Below are 22,140 nucleotides of genomic sequence, written 5' to 3' on the forward strand. Positions count from 1 at the left end.
ACGTGCCCCTGTTAATTACGTTGCCCTATCAAGTAGCAGACTGTCATAACTGCTGAGGGTCTGCGTGTGTGGGCTTTTTAATGTTTTTTGTGAACATGTATATCACTCACGCGGGTTGTTTATCGCCTTTCATGTCCCTGTTATTCCTCCTGAGTGTAGCTGTGAAGCTGACATTTGCTCGCACCATGCTGACATGTTGTCTGTCTTCCAGGTGTGGTGTGTGTGGATCAGAGGAGGCGAAGTACAGATGCCCAGCCTGTCTGGCCCATTCTTGCAGGTGAGATTATTGTGCAGATAATATTATACATACAGATATATATGTTATTTTACCGGCGAATGAACAGGCCCAAGGGAGCCCTAAACACAATATGAATAAAGGGATGATAAATAAAGAATATACATATCTGTTGCCCAAAATCACGTTATTTTGACTCTGCTCTGTCTTTCATGTGAAATACTGGCCGCTTTGACTTGATCACACCTCATGTTCACACTTACTTTGTAACTGCGACAATGCTTTATAGGTAGACATTGCAAAAGACTGGATGACAACTTCTGCTCTACAGAATTTGTTTATTATTCCACTAAACACATGTAACATGACTTTGCCCATAGTGTATATATTTATATGTATGAATTCTGTAATGTCATCTTTTATCATAGAACCAGCCATATCTGCTCTATAATTTACTTGAAGGCCTAATATTAAATATTAGCAGTGTCAGGTGTTCATGAGCCTTTGCACAGTTGTTTTTAATTAAAGCTGCAACAGTTAATTGATTATTTGTCAGCTATTAAATGAATTGCCAAGTAGTTTGATAATTAATTGCCTTTGGTAATTTTTTAAGAGAATAAAGTCAAAGATCTCTGATACCAGCTTCTTAAATGTCGATATTATCAGTGTTATTTTTTACCTCTGTGAGACTAAACTGAATATCTGTGGTCAAAACAAGACAACTGAGGATGTAATCTTGGTCTTTGGGAAACACTGATCGATGGTTTTCACCACTTTATTATTATTATGTTTTTAACATTTATAGAGCAAACAACTATTAATTAATCGAAATGATAATCTAAAGATTAATCACCAATGAAAATAGTCTTTAGTTGCAGCTCCACTTTGGATTCTTTTTGAGTAAAAAGCACTGTGTTGTAAGCAGACAGTGGGGCACACACAAACTCAAGACTTCTGGCAGTTTTTGTAATTTAGTCAAAGTGAAAACATGAATCATGAATCATTGCTGTCCTGAGTGGCATGTTCACGTAGAATTCTGCACTAGTTTGTTTTTTCCTGGACCTGAGATAATTTAATAGCTGGGCAGATTTTCCCAGAATTACTAATCCTTTATCATGTCATCAGAGGAAAGTACTTGCTTATATTGTTATATTGCACAGAGGTGGTCTGCGTGCCTAATAAAATACCAATCAGAGTGTAAAGATGAATTTTCCCCAAGGGGGATTAGTAAAGAAATTCCTCATCTTCTTCTTCGTCTTCTTAAATTGCAGTGAGATCACTTGAATACGATGTGTTCCATTGGTGAATTGATTTTCCCTTGATGTTCTGCTCCTTCTCTATGATGAAATCATATCATTTCATGCAGCATAAAAGCTTTATTCCATCTGTGTCTGATAACAGTAATAAAACACAAAGAAATAGTTCAACTTTTTATGATGAAAAAACAAAAATGACAGAAGAGTTGTATTAGTAAAATCTGTTGTACCTTTGCGTGCAGTAACGTCATATTTATGACTGACTGTTGGCCACATTTTTGTTTTTACTGACTGAACTTTACTTTAATTCACGGCCAGTAACAACATGCCACCGGCAGTGGCAACGATCCATGACCTATTCCTCAAGTTCTTTGGATGCTGAAGCATTTACAACATAACCTTTAAGTATTAAATGGCATAGTGAAGGTCACACCTGAAAATTTCATTAAGATTTATCAACGGGTGCTTGGGGACGTCCTTCCCCTTTGTCTCATGGTTGCCTGTTGTTTTTGGGCATCATTCAGCATTCCTTTTACATAGTTTCTTGTGTTACAGTCTGACCTGACCAAATACCTGTCTCTCAGCAAATGTCTGAAAATGGGTCTTTCCATGCTTCCTTTAAATCCCTTTTGTGTGTGTGTGTGTGTGTGTGTGTGTGTGTGTGTGTGTGTGTGTGTGTGTGTGTGTTTTGGTAAGATCCTTCAGAAAGCCAATTGCAGGAACTTTTGAATAATCATATTAACTCCAGTAGTGTTTTAATTTAAGACATCTCAGTCAAAGGTGCAGCTGTGCAATGGTGGAAGAAGTATTTTTAGTCATTTACTGAAATAAAAGTAGCAGTACAACTATGTAAAAATACTCCATTAAACTAGTACAGTCCCGCATTCAAAATATAATTTGAGTAGAAGTACACAAGTACGATTAGCAACATTAGTTAAACAATTAGAAAAACAACCAAACACGTCACAAGTGAAAGTTCTGATTGTGCAGCAGAGTTGACCCTTTTTTTTAGAGCTGAAATAATCAGTCCTTTAATCTAACAGTCGATTAATGGACTGATTATTAGTCAGTCCATGAAAATGTCCTTGTTGGTGTGTTATCTATAGGTGCTGTTTTGTGATTGATTTGTACATAACACATAACACTGTGAGGTCAGTGGGGTCTCAGTTGGTATTTGGAAGGAAGTGGAGCAAAAAATACTGTCAGCTTGTTTTGGTGCTGTTTTTATGTCTGGGCTTGTAGTTGATGGATGTTGTCCTCTGAAATCTGAATCAGGGAAGCGCTCACTTGTTTCCTCTGGGGCTTTCTCATAGCACACAGCTATTAAAAGCTTCCTGGAATGATGATAACCTCTTTAGATAACGGGAACGACCGAGTGTTTGTCCACCTGCAGCACTAGTTATTTGTTTCATTGAGTCAGGGGTGTATTATTGTTTCATATTCGCTCAGTTCAGCAGACCAGCTGTCCTTGGACAGACATGTTTGTTGCATTTTGTCTTCTATGCCTCTTTGTCCAGTTTTCTTTTCATTGTCTGCCAAACCAAATTCTTCAGAATAATTGAAACGTTACCTAACCAATTCTGTTTGTGTATATTTTCCAGCTTGAAGTGTGTGAAGAAACACAAGGAAGCTTCAGGATGCAGCGGAGTTAGAAATAAAACTGCCTTTGTGACCCTCTCACAGTTTGATGAAATGGCACTTCTAAACGGTGAGCATCTTCTTTCCTCCTTCACACGACTGAAAGACTGAAAACAACAGAAGTTCTTGTGAGAGTGTTTATTCTCAAACACCTTAGGCATCTGTTAAATTTTAAGGATATGATTTAAGTCAAAGTTGGCAGCGTATGTGTGTTTGTTTCAGGGTGTTTTATTAAGGAGTGGTATTATAAAAGTAAATGCTTGTACTTTTATGTGTGTTTACTTTTTGTCCTTCACCTTGACTGTAGACTACAGGTTTCTGGAGGATACAGGACGATTTGCTGATGGTGCCGCCAGAGACAATCTCATCCGGACTCCTCGTGCCAGTTTAAAAGTATGTTCTTAATTTACGAACTATCTTTGGCACCTTAAAGGTTCCCAGTGGAGTTTTTGTCCTCTAGTAGTACTGTGGAGCTGTTTTTCCTTTGTGTTTGTGCCGTACACATGCACACACACACCTTAGTGATGCGATATACTGTGCTTTCATTGGTGTCACACTGTCCCGCTGATCAACAGTTTGCGGTAACACTTCTATCTGTGCCAGATGTGCGGCGATTCAATGCATAACAGTTCATAGGACTCACTTGATCAGATGCAGACTGGATAGATTTGACCCAAACATAGACCTACATGACCTGGTCGTCACCAAGCCCCTGCCACTCTACGTGTGTTCTCGTCCCGTCCTGTCAAGAAATGGTCTAAAATAACTGCACTGTACTTCATCACATTTGATTTCTTTCTCTCAAAACAGTAAAACTATCTTCTTCTATTAAACACTACATGCATTTAGACATATCTGCAATGTTAATGAAAGAATCTAAAATGATATACAGACAAGCAGAAAAGAGTATGAAGCAGCTTCACTCTTTTCTGAAATGAAATGTCATCAACACGTCCACTCAGGTTAGCAGTGCATACAGTGTGAATCACAGTGTGTAAATACGCTTTAAGGGATAACTCCAGTAGTGAAAGCTATTGCCAAATCTCCACTGGTGAAAACATTTCTACTGTTGCATGGCCTATAATGTCATACCGCCCAACCCTTTAATGTAGTTGTTTTATTTTATTCAAATAATAACACATGGATGTGTCTGAAAATCAGTGTGAATTGTTTTGGTACTGAAGAACCAAAAACAGATGGTCTGCTCTTCATTGTTGTCACTGCTGCTCATGTGTGAGCTTTGAAAAAAGACAACAGTTCACAACTGCTCAGCCAAGACTGTTCTCCTGAGTGCTGAAAAGTCTATCTTACCACTAAATCACTGCTAAATGGAAATTTAATACGGGTAAGATTTAAAAGCTTAGAGCTTTACACAAACTGAAGCACTTTCACTCAGAGCAAGAACAGGCTGACCCAACTCTGACCACAGCATCTAAAGACCAGCACCTGTGTTTATCATTGGCTGAAATGCAAACAAGAGGAAGAACAAAGCTGAAGCAGGAAAGATATTCTGCTGTTGGTGGATGTGGTACATCAGATAACTGATGAGTGCACACGGTGAAAGTGATGTCGAGCAAATCAGAGCCAGCTTTGCTCTTGTTTTGTAAGCCTGATAAATGCAAAAACAAAGAAGTGGCGTAACTCAAAGGCTCAAATCAAATGCAAATCGTCGGCTAAAACTACTCTATTCTGACTCATACCTTCTCCTTCAGCGAACGTGACCAATGGTACTTTGTGCAATCACACAATAGGTCACAGGTGTGTACTAACCACCGTCTGCAGTCATCTAAGATTGATGCTCATGGAGCTCGCTTACATTGAAGAGCCTTCTTAAGTCAGAATAAATTCAATAGTGTTTGTTTTTAAGTTCGTGAGTAAGAGTAAAAAGGAAGGATTTTCACTCTTTATCTTTATTCAGAATTTCACTTTCAGCAGGGTGATAAATACTGACCTTGAAGGCCAAGCTAACGTCTTTATTGAGGCAAGTAATTTGTGTGATTGCCTTCAGTCCTTTTCAGAAGCAAACTGAAAATGTAATAAGAGATGCATGTGGTGGGATTCACAATGATTTCAGTTGAATTTAGAGAAAAAATATATACAAGTTAGCCATCCATTGTTATACTACATCATGATTTATAATTTCATTAATATAGTGATTAGCAAATCGTACTGACCACTCAAAGTGTTTTACAGCACAAGCCAACACTCACCCATTCGTACACTGGTGGCAGAGGTTACCGTGCAAGGTGCCACCTGCTCATCAGGAACAATAACCGTTCATGCACACTCCCACAACAATGGCACAGCATCGGGAGCAATTTGAGGTTCAGTATCTTGCCCTTAACTTAAAATTACATAGTAGAAACCAGGATTATCTAAATGTTTTTGTGCTTTAATTGCTTCGCTTGTATATAATTTGTGGTTGTAGTTATGCAATGGTTACTGCTGTTTCTCCAAACCACAGTCATTCAGTTACGTAAGATCCAGTTTCCCTGCCAGCTTTCACCTATGCTGTTTCTACAAGACAACACAAGTGATGTTTGATAGGTTGGGTAATGCCTGTTCTTTTATGGGCTTTTTAGAGGCAGCGACTGCTGCAGTGGTCAAATCTATCAAAATAATGAGGCTTGTTCTCAGCGAGAGATAAAGCCTTGGCACATGATGAGCTTTGGGATTTGGGTTTCCACCAGAACATTGCAAGTGCAGTGATGTGTTATTAGCATTGTGTAGCCCTACCTTTTAATAAATCTTATACTGACTCTCGCTACTCGCCAATCTGAAGTCATGAAGGAGCTACATGAGCGCCAGAACGGAAAGGCTTGTCCTTTCAAATTCACATGAGGCCAGTGTGGAGAAGTCCGGCTCATCTTTGGTTTAATTCTTAATGAAAGTTGCGCAGCCGGATTTAGTGATGCAGAACAGATGTTTTGTATTTAAACCTATTTGCTCTTGGAGAAGATATGCCCCCCCCCCCCCCCCCCCCCTCCCCGACTTTTCCACTGAACTGAAATGCCAGCATGTCTGTGGTCCCAACAAATCTGTTCAAGAAGAAATAGAAGCTCTCTCTTACATCCTGTTTAACTAAACAGTTGTTTGTCTGAAGTGTGTGTTTGTGAGATCTTTATTAAAGCTCTGTTGGGTTGTTCTGTGTGGTGTTATCAGTCTTGATGTGTTTTGGGTTATTGTGCTGTACCTCTCCCAGTATGGTTCTGTGACCCTATACAGAGTATACTGTGGTAATGTTGTGCATAATGTATAAGGCTTGGACATATTCAAAGTTTATTTTGTCAGTCCAAAACCCAGTTTATCCACTTAATAATCATAGAAGACTAAGAAACAAGGAAATATTGTTATTTGATAAGCTGAAACCAGTGAGTGTCAAAACTGTTGCATATTGCTTTTGTTCCATTTAGTTAAATGAATCAATGACTGCACTGTACTGTACTTCACTACTATACTGTCCTTACTTTTCTGTTTTCCAGGCAAAGAGGCTGGCAGCCAACGCCAGAAAGATGAATATCACATTGAGGTTGCTCCCAATCACCTTCACTAAGAGCAGAGAAAACTCCACCTTCTTCCTGACAAAGTAAGAATAAAGTAACTCATATGCAGACAGTGTGTTTAGACTTCAATGAGAATATTATCATTTGTCTTTAGCTGTAGTTTGACAACACTGCTGTTGCAGTACAAGAGCAACAGATTATATCAGTTTAGCCCAGACTGCAGCAGTAGTTGACTCAGGCTCAGCACTTACTTAGAGCTCTGCAGCAGGGAGTGACACAATTAAGAGTAATATGAAAAACGGTCTTTTTACTCTGCCAGGACTGTCTTGAGAAAATCTTGCCCAGTTTGATATATGTAAATGATGTCTTTTAATAACCTGCCCACATGCTACCGTATCATAGAAAAAACAGAACACAAACACAGTAGAGCAGAAATACAAGTGATAGTAATAAAACACCACAGGTGTTTCCATTTCCATCAGAGCATTGCCGCTTAAAGTCCCACCCAAATATTTTGAGACGCTCAGCAACAGTCAAAGATGGCACTTCATGGTTTTCTGGTGAAGTTCAGTCCTCAGTCCGGTGTAAAATGAGCTGCTGATTAGTGATGTTTGACTTTACCACAGGATGGCACTCTTGTTAAGCTCTAACAACAGTGTGTCGAGAGCTGGCTCTCTACAGGTTATCTTATGGCAGTCTGGTGCGAGACGATGAAAGGCATCTACCCATGTGTGTCCAGCATGTGATCAGTATTTTACCTGAGGCAGTCGAGGTGTCATTGGCTTTAACACCTGTAGTCTCTGAGATTAGTTGAGCTGTACCATTTTGTCAAGGGAGATTCATCCATGATGTTGTCCTTGAGCTGTTGCACGACTGAATTTGCAGTTAGGCTGTAGATCACAACAGCCCAAGCCTGTTCAGGACGAGACATTTCAAACTGGTAGGTTATAGCCATTCTGTCAACCCGTGTCAGATGTGTTTGATTTCAGTGCTTTTGTAGTTTCCAACCTGCACACGGACCAACAAATACGCTCTCTTACTGGATCAGTGGCAGCGTGCTCCATGCTGCAGACAAACCATCACTGGGCAGCTGCAGTGCATCTCCTCCATTGTGATATTACGTAAATAATAGCGCTCTCTGTTCCAAATATGTAGCTAGACTAGTTGGTGAATTAAAGATGAGTTTTCAGAAAAGGCTGGCAGGAACTCGTCACCAGTCAGCTACTCTTCATCTGCAGTTTGTCGGGAGCAGGTTTCATTGTTATTAAAATGTTTGATCTTTTGATAAATGGTCTCCTAATGTGTTACCCTGTGTTACAGCTGAATAGCCTTTGTGTCGTTGACAGCAATTATGGCACGAAATGTGACAGATCTTCAGATAAGCATTGCCTTATAAACTTCATTGAGAAAAGAATAATAATAGAAAAAGACAACTTGTACCCAAATGAAGAAACTGTAGAACAGGATAAAAGGACATTTCAATCATTCATTTGTCATTGAAATTACACGCGACACGCATAGTGACGTACAACACCACCAACAAGGCTGCTGTTGTTGGTTAAACTGTCCCTGTTGGTAGTTTAATGATTTTGGAAGAAATAATTTCAGTGTAGTCAACTTTGCAGACATTTAGAGACTGAGGCTCATTACATCCTTTAGACCCTGATGTAGTGTTAATTCTTTCGCATGGGTACTTTTCCAATTTGCTCAGTTCTTCTGGTGGCCTTGTCATGTCTGACATCTTTTCTTCCTCCTTGGACAACCTTCTGCCACTCATTTTCCCATTTCTTTTGAGACTGAGTCCTGTCACTCTAATCCATCTGTGGAACAATAGAGGAGGGAAAGAGGGGGAAATGGTTATTGAACTGCATATTAAAGTTTTACGGGTCTGAAATACCCAGGGACAACATTAGGTGCCAATCAGGATTGCCACTAAAAGAATCCTTTGTCAGTCCCTCCAGCTGGTTTTATGTTGTTACTTTCCCTTTCACCACCCTCTTTTCCATCCTTAAAGTCTCCCACTCTGTCATGTCTGTCTCTGGTGTTTTGCAGGCGGTGAGTTAAATGTGCACGTCACATCTCAGAATGAGGCAACATTATGTCAGGTTGTAGTAGCACACTCTGCCCACCCTCCAGCCCCATACTCCCTATTCCCAGCTCAGCGCTCGTCTGATGGTGACAGAAAGTTTTTGTTGGATGAGACCAGAATGTCAGTTTTTGTTCTTTAGGTTCAGCACCTGGGAAATGTGCTGAATTCCCATGACTGCTCCAGCAAAGGACATAAGCAGAATGTTTATGCTTTTGCTGCTGCACTGTCTGTAGAGGAATCTCTGGCCAGCTGCAGAGCCTTATTTTATTTGTTTAGTCTGGTTAGTTTCACTGCAAGATTTTTCAACTAACCGCAAAAGTGTCCCATTCACAGACCAGCAAATGGACACAAGGGATAGGATGAAAGGTATACAATGAATTGCCAGGGATCTAGAGAGAATGTGCTTCAGAATGTACCAAGTACATAATATAAAAAGCAGATGTGCGAGCAGTGTGACTGCAGCTGGTTAGCGACATATTCATGCTACGCACTTGCACTGCCAGAGAAGGATCATTACTGGCAGACAGCTGACTAGAGGGCTTTCATGTCTGGTGATGGTGTGTACGTGTGTATGTGTGTGAAAGAGTTCGTGTGTCTCTTTGATTAAATGTTTTTTATGCAACATAATGGCCGTGCAACTACTTTCTTTCCACTTCTTGCCGGTGACTAATTTCAAAAACAAGGCACAACCAGTAAAGAGACTGATGAAAAATTACAGGCTGCCTCTCAGTTCAGCCCTTGGAGGGTAAGTATATAAGAGCTGGCATTTGGCAGAACATTGGGAGTAGCTGTGTTAGGGTGGAATTTCTACAGCCTCAGCCTGGCATGGCAGGGCATTTTCCTCATAGACAGCCTGAGTGGACTGGACAACACATTGCAATGGCAGTCACTGTGGATGTTAACAGAACATATTTCTGTAATAACTTGAGACAATTAGTAACATGAGCAGCTGAGGATTTGTGCCATGTCGGTTTGCCATCTTTTGGGAATTGGCGTCAATCAGCTCTCTGGGTTAGAGGAGACCTAATTTTGTTCCCTGATATTGACAGGTGTTGAAGAACAGTGAACTCAGAAATCAAGTGCTACTTGTTGATACTGTAAGGGAAAATTAATCTTTGTGTAAATGGAGAAGAGTCATAATCACCCATGAATAGATCCCTGAATCCAGTGAACTGAGTAGATATATCTGTTGGACACACTGTGTTCGCCATTCAAGCTTGTCAGCATCTATGCAGTAATCCTGAATTATTAAAAATATGATGCATGATCAATTGCATGCACTTTTCCCTAGCATGGTAGACTCTCCTTCTTGACTGTTTAGATGCTGAACAAACCAAATTCTCCTCATCCACTTGTTCTTGCTGCATCTGTTACTTTCTGCACGTAACCATGTTATTGTGTGGAAGGAAATGGACACGGTCTTCTTCTTTTCTGGCTGGTGTCGCATTGCTAAAGGGCATATTATTGCCACATAATGATTATGTGTAGCTACACCGACTTGATGTGAACACTCCACTCTTTGTAACAGTAAGCTTTTCACTCTACCTTCGAGTGTGGCTGTTGGGAAAAGGTCTAAACACTTTTTGACTTCAAACATTGGTCAGTTGACAGATCAAATGACGTGGTTTCTTTGAGTAGTATGGAAGCCTTTACTCAGTGATGATTATTAAATGTGGATTTATCTGGCTCATATATTTTGAGCCAAAAGAACACTAATCTCTGTGAACAGATAACTCCATATAGATGCCCAATCTGCAGGCAAGATTTTGATATCAGAAGTGCTCTGATTTCCATTTATAGTCTGAGTAGTATTGAATGGAGTCTGTGTGGAGAGCAAAAGAGGCTGAACACATTGGCCAAAATGCAATTTCATAGCCCACCGGCTATCATCTGAGGACAATTTAGCATTTTATCAGCTTTTTAAAAAAAATGATCCTCATCAATATGCAGGTATGTTTTTAGAAAGATAAGCCAAAATGGCGTTTGACCTCATGCTCGTGTCTGAAGTTGCTAATCAGACTGTAAACAATAACCAGCATACAGACGAGAATGTCTTGGCCCAGATATCCATTATCCATTATCTGGATATCCGCTGGCTGCACTGGAAGCCCTGAAAAATCGGCTGTGCCCCCAGAGGCTAAATGGCCAACGATAAATCAATGGATTCCTACAGTGAAACTACAAACATGTTGTTCCTCATGTCCATTATGCAGCTGGTCAATGACAAATGCGTTCCATGTTTGTGCTGCTTTACCAAATTCTGACACATTCTAGATACCCATGCTATTTATTATGGAAAACTGAGCTGCCAACATAAATGTACAAACAATGTTAATGTCTAGGTGTAGACAAAGTCCTCTCAAAGAGTTTGCACATTTACTGATGCATGAATTGCGTGACTGGTCAAAGTAAGAACAGGAATGTTTACATGTTTTTTTGACAGTGTTCCACATCTCTAAAACTACTAAAAGCTGAACACTGTGGACCTGCCATTTCCAACAAATAATGATTTGGCCTAGTTCCCAAGCAGAATCAAAATATCAGTGATCAGCAGAGTTTTTCTCTGCCTTAGAAAGACACACCACAGCTAAAGCTTGCAATACCGGGACAGTAGAAAAGGGTTGTAATTTAAGAACCTCAATTAGGTCAATTAATGCAATTTTGTAAATGCTGTAATGTCACAGTGACTCTCATCACAGGTTTGTAGAAATCGGACTGGTGTATGAAATATTGCATGTGATGAATCAAGGCACAAATGGATTAAAGCAGACAGAGCCATATTTCACCACAGATTTCATGGCAGAGGAATGACTATTCATCACTTTGCACGCTCACGTTCATCACAATTCCTTCTTTCCAGAAATTAAGTTCAAATGACACAATCAGCAGCAGCTTTAATCAAATGTTTTTGAGACTCCAGCAGACAACCTTCTGGCTGTCATCGGCTTGATTAACCACTGCTGATGCAGAGCAGAGTCTATGTCGGCTGGCATCCGAGGCAAACCTCACATCTGAATGGCAAACAGCAGTTTCATCAGTGTTGCAAACGCTGTCGTCAGAATTGGCCACATAACTATGGGCTACATGCTGCTTTCTGGCTCTGAGTGAAATTCCAAACTGTAAATTAAGATGGAGAGAATATACTTGCCATGTGCCATGTTTGGTTGACTGAATTTTAATAATTAGGTTCCCATGTGTTGTTCAAAATAAATGACACAGAAGAACTTTAGTGTTAATGACTTTTGGCCATGTAGCCCTTCTCATGTTTTTTATGCCACACTAATACTTTGGCTCAAGAGGCGGCAACATTGGCAAAAGATATGGACAATTATTGGATGGATCATGCTGAAATTTGGTAGAAGCATGCCCGGTGTCCATTGGATTAGTTCTAATGACCTGAGTTATCCTTTGACTTTATATCTAGCGAGACCAGCTGGTCAAACTTTCCACTGGGCCAACAGTCCATTCATGACAGGATAGCTTAAGCTAATACCTATGCTCATCAGACCCTAATATATATTTTTTGCTCCATTAGTGGGAAGAATTGAAGAGTAACAAAAATCTCTCTGCATTTTTATCATCCTTTAAACGATCTTTATTTCTCTCAAGTAATGATCATCACAATGTCATGGGACTGCTTACGTGGCTGTTGTCTAGTCCCTGTACGTACACACTCATTCGTAGTCCCTACACACGTTAACATCTTTTTTGCCTTTCTATAATTGAAGAGGAGTGTGTTCTGAGCTTTTCAGGGAAAGCAGACCCATGGCTTAAATTTGCGGCATTTGTCTGGCAACTGAAACTCAAGCCAGAACTTAAAGAAGGAGTCTTAAGATACAGCTGCCTGTAATCTCTGTCTCCTCTTCCTTTCGTCCATCACCCTCTCTGCCACTCCACCCTCTGAGGTTGTGGATCCCGCCATGGCTTTGGATACTGGATTTATTTATTGTATGTCAGTATAGAGGCCCCAGAGTCCTGTCATCTCATTCCACCAGCACCCACATGCCACCCAAATCCTGGCATCTACCACTGATGTGCAGATACCCAGGACACATGGTTTTGTGTGTTGGGCCATTTTTGTTGGATCTGTCCGACCCTTAATCCAGCCAGATGGATCTGCTCTGAATGCCAGACCACCAGTCAGGCTTTCTGCTCTTTAGTGTTGATGGCACGAGCAACTCCAGCCACTTGCTTAATCAACAGTGTGTGAGCAAGAGTGCGTTCATGTTAATGAATCCATCCATCCTCCTCTGAGTCTGCTTTATTGCAGTCTCGGCCTTAGTCTCTGTCATGAATGCAGAGAATTGCTCATACTCTGTGTAAGTCTAAAGAGAGAGGCAAAGTTGCATCTGGGAATTGTAATGGTTTGCAGATTTTTCTGTAAGAGTTTATTTTGCATTTAAAACAAAAATAGCATCCTTTGCACACTGAATGTTTTGAAGTCAGACCTATAAAGCGCAGAACAAAGGTAATGCTCATCAAAGACTAGACACCAGGCATTGTGTTTGTAAAGATCTTCAATGCAGAGGTGACTAATGTGGCCATTAGCTGGAATAACCACTTCTACCAAAGATTTTTAGATGTGAAACACAAAACCTTGTTATGAATTAGCTGACTTTTTAATTTAGCTCCAGGGATTAAATAGCTTGATAAGTGAATTTCTAACTTGCATTGATTGACTGAAATGCTGTAGCTTTTATTTTTACAAATTCAGCAACACGCCTTTCTTCCCAAAAATGTGGCTTTCTGTAGGATCTATTTTGAGAGTTTTAAGTTCACATGAAATCAGACAAGTGATTTTAATGTTTTTTGATTTGTAAATATTGTGTACTGTGTGCTCTGTGAGGAGAGAATAAAAAATACTATTATTGTTCTTCCAATTTAAGAAAGACAAAATATCAACCGCTTGGGAAGCAGCAAGATATGATGGCTTCCATCCTCTGTATGCAGCTTGGGATGTTGAGAGTAATTTGAAACTCCATGTTTTTTTACCCAGGACACTGGGCTTTCAGAGTGAGACAAAATAAACAGAATCCAAGCCCAGCGCACACAGTATTACTTCCATAGCTCATCATAAATGGTCCACATTACCCTAAGAAAATTTTGACTCAAGAGAGTCCTCATATACTGTGTATGCAAACAGAAAGCATGAATCTCATGAACTGAGAGGTTTGAGTGGTTTTCCTTCTAGAAACAAGCAGTTAATCACTTGAGCACTTTTTCCATTCTGTTTTGTATCAATCCTATTTTATTTGGTTAGTCTTAGTTCTTGAGGTTCAACAAGCTGTTTGATCAATAAGCCCTCTTGGGGGAGAAAATACCTTTTTAGTGCAGGCCATGTAAGGTAGCAGATAGCTTATTGCAAGGAATTCTGACGAGGTTATGAACCTTTCCACACAATCTTTTTGTGATTAAGCACTTAATCTTTGTCAACAAGCTTGTTTTCAGGAGGAACTACCTTGCACAACTAGCTTTTCACTCTTTGCCACTGTTCACAATTAGCCACTGCTTATTGCCCTGCTCAAAGCCCTTCAGCAGTAACTGCTGAAGGACTAGGCATCGTGTCCTGATATTTTTCAGCATGTTCTGGTGTTGAAAGCAGTTGTCCTGTATTGTTGGTGCTTCTGTTTTGACTTTTTTATGCTGATCTCTGCTCTTTTTTTCTTGACACTGAATGAGGGTACTTATCCCAGGTATGCACGGTGGCCTTGCCTGAAATAACTGCATGTATCTTTGGGCAAGCACCTTTTCCAATGAAAAGGACATAGACAAAGTTTCCATTTGCTGTAATGACAGAATAATGGCATCACACCTGGTACTCCATCCTCATTTGCTTGCACGTACAAATGCATACACACCTACACACGTATACACATGCACACACTGATGCGTCAAACAAGAAACTTAGCCAAACCTGAGCAAACACAAATTCCTCTGACTAAGGGGTTAGAGGTGTTTGGTACCTCCCACAGTTGCGTAGGGAATCCCCTCCCAGCCCCTTGTCTTCACTTGCAACATGCCTGCTGCTGCCTTCACGACCCACAGCTTTACCCCTACAGCCTCCCCTTACAGCCAAGTGGAAACTCATAACCACCTTTCATTGGGTGTTCTGCCAGTTCTGCACATAATTCTTCACGTTTGAACTCCTCCTACCCATCCCGTTTCTGTTTTGAAGGAAAAAAAGAACATGCCCAACCGCCCCTTTCTTGTATAATGGTACCATCTGGATCCAAAAAACAACCTCATAAGCGCCTGAACCATGCCTGCTGTCAAAAGACAAATGGCATAGAGTTATGTAGAACGTTGCATTTATACCTTTTCATTGTTCTAATTTATTTGACCAGTTTTTTGCTGGGTTATTTCATGCCATGCTTGTACCTGTTAAGAAGGATTGCACAGAATTGACCCAAATAAAAGTCAGATATATGTTCAAATGTTGAGCCAGTCTGTCAAAGAGAATGAAAACATAAATGATTAAATGCTTGCTGCTGGTTATTCTGCAAATATGTTTGAAAACTAACATGTACATTTAATATGTAGTATGTAATTTACATATATAACATATGTGAAAATCATTTGTCCTAACATGTGTCTGTCATTCTCACCTCAAACTCCTTTGATGTGTCTCAATCTGAGCTGATGTAGCTGCATTACATTATGGTTTGTTGTCAGTCTGAAATTAATGTTCCTCAGAGGAAGAATCATAATGACTTTGGTGACTTGTTGACCTTCTATGAAGCACCACCTCTAGAAGCATTCCTCTTCTGGTATTGATTAAACCTCTATAAACTAATGTGTGTTCATCAAAATTCCATATTTCCAAGCTTTTTCCCATTAAAAAAAAAAAAAAAATCCCTTCATGCCTTGAAATGACTTAGGTGTAAGACTACATCTTTGCCTTCATTTAGTATGTGCAGATCTATGAATATGCAAAGAGTGCCTGCCTCTATCTCCACCCAGCCCTCCCTTGCCTGCAGCTGGAGCATGCTTGCTCACCTGTGGCTCCGCTCATTAATCACACAAACGACGCTTTCTGAGCACCCTGAAGCAAAACTTCTCCCACGTGTCAAATGCACTTGAATTACCTAGCCTTATCTTGTTAACGCGATATGTGCACCTTATGAGGACGACCTTTATCTTGACAAGCTTTTTAGTGAACGACCCCAAAGTCATGTGAAGTTTTCTCTCCAAATTATCATAATGAATGTAGCCATCATCTGATTGAACAGCTTAGCTGTCTGTCAGACTGTTCTGAGTGATGCTTGCCGTAACTTACTTTATCTCTCCAAGCCATATAAAATGTCCTGTCAGCATTAGCCCGGAATCGTCATGTTACTTGGCAGGCTAACGTAATCTAGAGATGGAACACAAGAAAGGTAAAGTAACTTGTTAGCCAGCACGTTGAAGTGTACTTGCTTACTTGGGTTTGTTTTCATTTGACAACTGTTGTATTGAGTTTTTTGTTGAGTTAAGGAGTTATGCAATTGATGGGCCCTGCTCTAAAGTAAATGATTGTTTTCATTACTGATTAACTAAGTCATTATTATTATTATTATTCAATTATGTAAAACAGGGAAGAATAACAAGTCTCCGCAGTTGATGCTCGGGCCAGGTGTTTTTATGCCTCCATGCCACTGACAGCTGTGGCCAGAGGCATTATGTTTCTAGGTTGTCTGTCTGTCTCATTCTCAGCAGTGCATCATTTCAGACACTTCATCTTCATCTTCATCTTCACCTGAAATACTACCATGTCGAACATTAGCATGTAACCATGTTAACTGCATATCATGTTAGCATAGTAAACATTACTAAATTAAAACATATTTGCACAGTGGATATAGATTGTTAGTCGTGCGTGCGCACGAAAACACAAATTGTCCTGCTCTATTCTCAGAATGGGGTAAGAATCAGTCCAAGGTAACTGTGCAGACAGCTGCACGGAGCTTTGTTTTTCGATATGTCAAAAAGATACAACAATCTGTATATCACAGATATCAAAAGAAACCTCCAAGCTGTGCTCTGACTCTCTCTTGGGGAGTACCGAACCCTAATAACAAGGTCTCCCACATCTGCCTTACAATTATGCGTTGCCTCACATGTTTCATCTTCATCCCTCAGATCCATCAAGGCCCTTGGTCCCTCTACTCTGATGGAGAGTGGGTTGATGAATCAGCTCCACCCTATATATGGCACATTCTGTGGTCTTGGTCAACACATGTCCTTGTAGTTAGGTTCAGCTCAGTATGTGGGGTATAAGACTCTAGAGAGAAGGACTTACTGATGTCTGTGCCAATAGTCTCTACTCTATTCCTGAGGGGCAGCAAAAATATACTTTCTATGTTTGTTTTGGTTTTATCTCCATTCCAGGCATCTTCCTCTGTAATGTCAGGTGTATTTTAATGTGTCATATTGGTTCATAGGTTGGGAATATTCAAATGAGCGACGAGACAGCAAGTTGCTAATCCATTGCTGAAAAGAACAAATGAGGAATTACATCTTGTTATTCATATCTCCCAAACTGTTCGATAGGATACATTTTGTTGGCTATTTCTGCATCATGATGACATTACTAGATATGAACACAGCAGCTGTTAGTGGATAAATGTTTGGTTGTAGAGCACGCCCAGCAACCCCCCAAAAAACTCAACCACGTTTAATAGTTACTGCCCAAAGCATTACCCCAGAAGAAGTCATCATTATTTGATATCCACCAGCTGGTGTCCTATTATTGAGTGTATATGTCATGGTTTCCATGGTGACATGGGTTTATTCATTTACACGCACAGACACACACACATGTACACACACAGTTACACAGATGGACAAGATTTTGCAAGTGGCCAGGCGTATTGTCTTGGACAGATTAATGCTGAATCCATTTTCTGCTCTGAATTCAAACAAAGGCATTTGTGTTTGACTGTGAAGGGAATACTGTGAGAGCACCGCTGACCTCATGTGTCTGTATTGAAAAACAGGCATCAAGCAACTACTGTTGTTGATGAACTGAAACTAAAAATGAGTTTTTCTGTGTCTCATTTAGAGAAAAGCTGTTCCTGTGGCATCTGAAGCTCATCTTCCCTCAGAGCAGCACAGAGTTCAGCCAGAGGAGGTGAGTTACACAACAATATTCCATTTCTTGAATAATATACTCATCAAACTTCATGCTGAAGCACCATGGTTTTAGTGACTGAAAGCAAATCATCAGTGCTGTTTCAGTACTCAGGAGTGCTTGTTGCTGTAGCTTTTACAATCTGCGACTTGGCAAGAATGACCGTTCAGATCTATATGTTTATCCAGGATTGTAAAAGCTACACAGACACATGATCCATTTGATTTTGATGTCGACATTTTCATATCTTCTCTCACAGTTGGTTTTTCTTTCACAATCCCTTATTTTAGGGTGTCCGACAAGCAAACCTTGGAGCAGATCTTGACCCCTTATATCCACCCTGTAGAGTCAGACCCTGTGACACGTCAAAAGTGAGTTTTGTCCTATTAACACAGAAATTTCATGTGACATTTTTGCTTTGTTTGTACAGCTGCCACGGTCCAATTTTTCTCCCCTCATACAGATACCCAAAAACATGCATGGTACCAATCCAACAGCAGTGCTCTTTTTTCCAAAATGCAAAAAATGCATGACACTGACTGAGATGTGTAAGCCAGTGTGAGTCTGAAACAGCAGATCATTTTTTAATTACAACTCAATTCCAAGAAAGTCAGGTTGCTGTGCAAAATCTAAATAAAAGCAGAATGCAATGATCTGCAAATCCTTTTCTGCGTGTATCCCATTGAGTACAGTACAAAGACAAGATATTTAATATTCAAACTGGTAACTTTTACTGTTTTTGTAAATATACACTCACTGTGTAAGACACTTGTTAAGCAATTGTGAACTGAGGATGTTAATTGTTTAAGTTTTAAAAATGAAATTCAGCGCCATTCTTGCTTGATATATGCTGTTGGTCGTTTGTATTTACCAGGCCAGTTTGGAAACTGCTTCCATGTCCAACTGAGTCCATGTTTATGGCAGAGTAAGCAGTCAATTCACACTGATGAATTTAATGAATAGTGCTAGCTGGGGGTCTGCTGGGGAATTTGCTGCAGGCCTCGTACTGGATAGAAAGCGGTGTCTATATTATTGGCAATAAGTCCAAGGGCATTATTTAAAGTGTGTGTAGCTTTGTCACCATGTCTGTTTAGTTGTATTAAGTAAATTTATATCCTTGGACTAGAGTTCCTGCTTAATCCTGCAGCAAAGCTGTGAAATTTACATGCTTCTACTTAATATGTTGCGTTCAGTGGTAGAAATCCAACCACATACTTTTCTTGGTTCAGTCACTGGTCACATGAATAGAAATAGAAAACGTAAAGTGATAACAGACCCAGAAATCAACACCAGTTTTTGGTGCATGATTTGGAAGACCTCTAAGTTTAAGGATAAAGGCTGATGCTCAGCCCACTGTTTTCTTGTGAGAATAGTTCAAATGGACAGTTTTGTTCATGGCAGCACCTGTGACGATGTACTTAGTTACTGGATTCTCTTTGTCATACAAACTTGAAATGACACTGGGGAGGACAAGGTTACCTGAAATGGTCGCTGCTGAAATGCAGCTACAGTGGTATCTGGACTTTCAAAGCACAATATGATATCATACACGTACCCTAACTCCAACAACAATGTGATGCTGCTACATTAATTTGCTATTGCTTTGTATTGTTCTGGGAACATTACATAGCATATGAGCTTTTTGTATTGTCTAAAGCTGTGTTGTCAGAATCCAGCCTGAGCGTCACTGCTGCATATATGAATCAGTTGTTCAAACACAGGAATACCTCCGACCTGTATTTCAGACTTACTTCATGTCCTCACTGTTCTTCATTTAAAAATGCAGGCCATTTGTAGCCATGACTACAGCTTTGGTTTTGATGACCTGTATCAGGTCCACTGTCTCCTGCCTGACCAAAGCCCCTGTAATTGAGTTTGGCAGCAGTGTGTTTAGGCTTTATGCCTCCGTTGCAGACTAAGTACGAATCAGTCTGCATAGGAAAAGGTCAAGATGCAGATACAGCCCTTAAGAGACACATGTAAGTCCTCTAAAGTCCTCTTCTCCTCTCCACCACAATATTCAAATGTATTTTCTATTTCTAATGAAAATTAGCTGTAGAAAGTGAACGCGTATGAACGAATTCAACAATCTGCCGATCTCTTTCACCACACTTTGTTACAATTGTGCTTAACTTGAATGTGAGTGTTTCTAATAGAGGAGATGAATAGGTGGAGTGGCTTCTTTTAATAGGTTCAATTTATCTCAGTGTACCGAAGGAGAAAATTCAGTTGGGGAATTGACAAAAGCTGTTACACAAAGGTCATTTTCTATCTTTAATATCAACCAACTCAATCCAATTTATTCACACAGGATTTGGTTGGTGCCGTGTTCTGTCTAATTCCCACAATCCTGTTTCCTGCATTTATCTTTGTAATTTTGCTCTCGCTTCACTTTCTTTTTAATTTCCCGGGCTTATGTTTCTCCCAACATGAACTGCAGTCTTTGAACAAGGCAGGCTCTTTGATTGCAGAACACTCAGTATTTCTAATCTGAGCCTTGAACAGAACAGCGATCTGACTCCTCTGACCTAGCCTTTGTACTGATAACAGTCAGCAGTGAGCAGTCAACTGTAAAACCTACAGCGAGAGCATATTGTAGACTGGTGCACCTCTTTAGAATAGACACCTAACTGCAGTTCAGTGCCAAGCATTTCGACACAGCATCTGCTCAGTCTGCATTCAAATGAGTGGGGTTTAACTCTCTGTGATGCATTGACTGGCTGTTTACTGTGGGCTCAGGTGCCAGGGTCATAGTACTGTGGAGGAGTGTCTCTTACACACCAAGCCAGTACATATATCAGTCAGCATTCCAGACAAGTGTACGTTTGGGTCTCTCCTGTGTTACACTCAATGAGCTCTTTGTGTTCTGACCTTTATGGTAACCACCTTAGGAAATTCTGCACAGTCTAAGTTTTGTTTTGTATTTGTATGCGTTTTTTTTTTAAGATTAGGTTGCAGTTGCATCTCTGACCTCCTGTGTTAATGTGTTTCAGGTTGAAGATGTATGTGCACACTCCATTTGACCATGTGAAAGTCTTCATGAAAGCAGAGGGGAGAAAGGCTAACTCTGTGAGGTGAGTTTTACTTCCTACTTTCTGGCATGGGAATTTCTGGCATTATGGGTGCAGGGTCAATAGAGATCTGGATCTGAACAGGTTGGATGTTTTCAGACCCCATTGAAGAAAGGCTTCCCCAACCACAGGGCTCCTTGTTGTGTTTAATGTGCTGAAAGCAGTTATTCATCACCTGATGTGGTTACTCACATGACTTCCATTACATGTTCAAGACCTTTGAGACAAATTTATGATATTAGGCTATTTGAGTATAATTGACTTGATGAGACACTTTTTTCTTAACTACCTCAAGCACATAGCAGGCAACACTGACATACACACCGACACAGAAATATCTGTGATAAGCTAATACTATCTGGTTCAAGTTCACACAGTTAAAGAATGGAGAACTTTAAGTTACTGAAATACCAACAAGAATGTCTTCAGCCAAAAGTTTAGCGAATGCAGAAGGTGTCATCGAGTAGACGAATGACGAAAGTAGTAAAACAAACACTAATTACAAATATATTATTTAAAGATACAGGGTTTTTAATAATTTCATACTGTGCGCCTTAGTTTTGAGGATAAAATAGATCTTCAGAAGTGCGTCAGAGTGCCATCATTGCTCAGGCATCCTGTCTGTTTGACCGTTCTGACCGTTCGATTTGAGTTGCCAGTCATGACTGATTTATTCAGCATGTAGGAAATCGACATAATTTGTTCATGAACATGACATCACAGACTTGTAAATTCCTGCGAGGCTACACAGACTTGGCAGGGAGGCCTTCAGGGGGTTTTCTCCTCCCCTTTTGACTCTGATTCCAACATTGAGAAATGCCTTTGACCAAGAAAATGCTCTGCAACTTTTATCTATGTACATCTTCCTCTCCCTCACACTCGGCTTTCAGTAGTTTCTGTCCTGTCTGTCTATCTTGCTTTTTTTTCTTCCTCCGGGGGGGTCAGGGGATGGTGTTGATAGCACCCACTTGCCTCGCCCACTTTTGATTTTCTTTGGCTTTCCGCCATTTCCACTTAGTCATGGAGTGAATGATGATCCTCGATGCTCATAATAATTCCACCCCTGGCCAACGTGAAACGTCATGAAACCTCCCATCCCATCCTTCATTTTTGTAATGCACATATGCTCCTTTTGTTTTGCCTGATGGGCTGGGCTGCACACACTTTCTAAGCAAATAAATTAGATTTTACGGCAGGATATCAAGAGGAATTACCAAAAGATGAGTGTAGAGATGTGGC

The 22,140-nt window shown here is 40.2% G+C and overlaps 1 protein-coding gene across 2 annotated transcripts in view; it reads left to right on the plus strand.

The window, feature by feature from the left end:
* The window catches only part of znhit6 (zinc finger HIT-type containing 6), a 30,785-nt gene that overhangs the window by 453 nt on the left and 8,192 nt on the right, over window positions 1-22,140 (plus strand). The window contains exons 2-8 of one of the 2 annotated variants that reach the window (XM_076722837.1): window positions 212-277; window positions 3,093-3,199; window positions 3,437-3,522; window positions 6,612-6,715; window positions 17,762-17,830; window positions 18,121-18,201; window positions 20,824-20,904. In XM_076722837.1, coding sequence (XP_076578952.1) covers window positions 212-277; window positions 3,093-3,199; window positions 3,437-3,522; window positions 6,612-6,715; window positions 17,762-17,830; window positions 18,121-18,201; window positions 20,824-20,904 — 594 coding nt within the window. The remainder of the gene's footprint in view (window positions 1-211; window positions 278-3,092; window positions 3,200-3,436; window positions 3,523-6,611; window positions 6,716-17,761; window positions 17,831-18,120; window positions 18,202-20,823; window positions 20,905-22,140) is intronic. The other variant, XM_076722844.1, reaches the window with a different exon arrangement.

The sequence above is a fragment of the Chaetodon auriga genome, chromosome 3, assembly GCF_051107435.1.
Source record: "Chaetodon auriga isolate fChaAug3 chromosome 3, fChaAug3.hap1, whole genome shotgun sequence".
NCBI lineage: Eukaryota > Metazoa > Chordata > Actinopteri > Chaetodontiformes > Chaetodontidae > Chaetodon > Chaetodon auriga.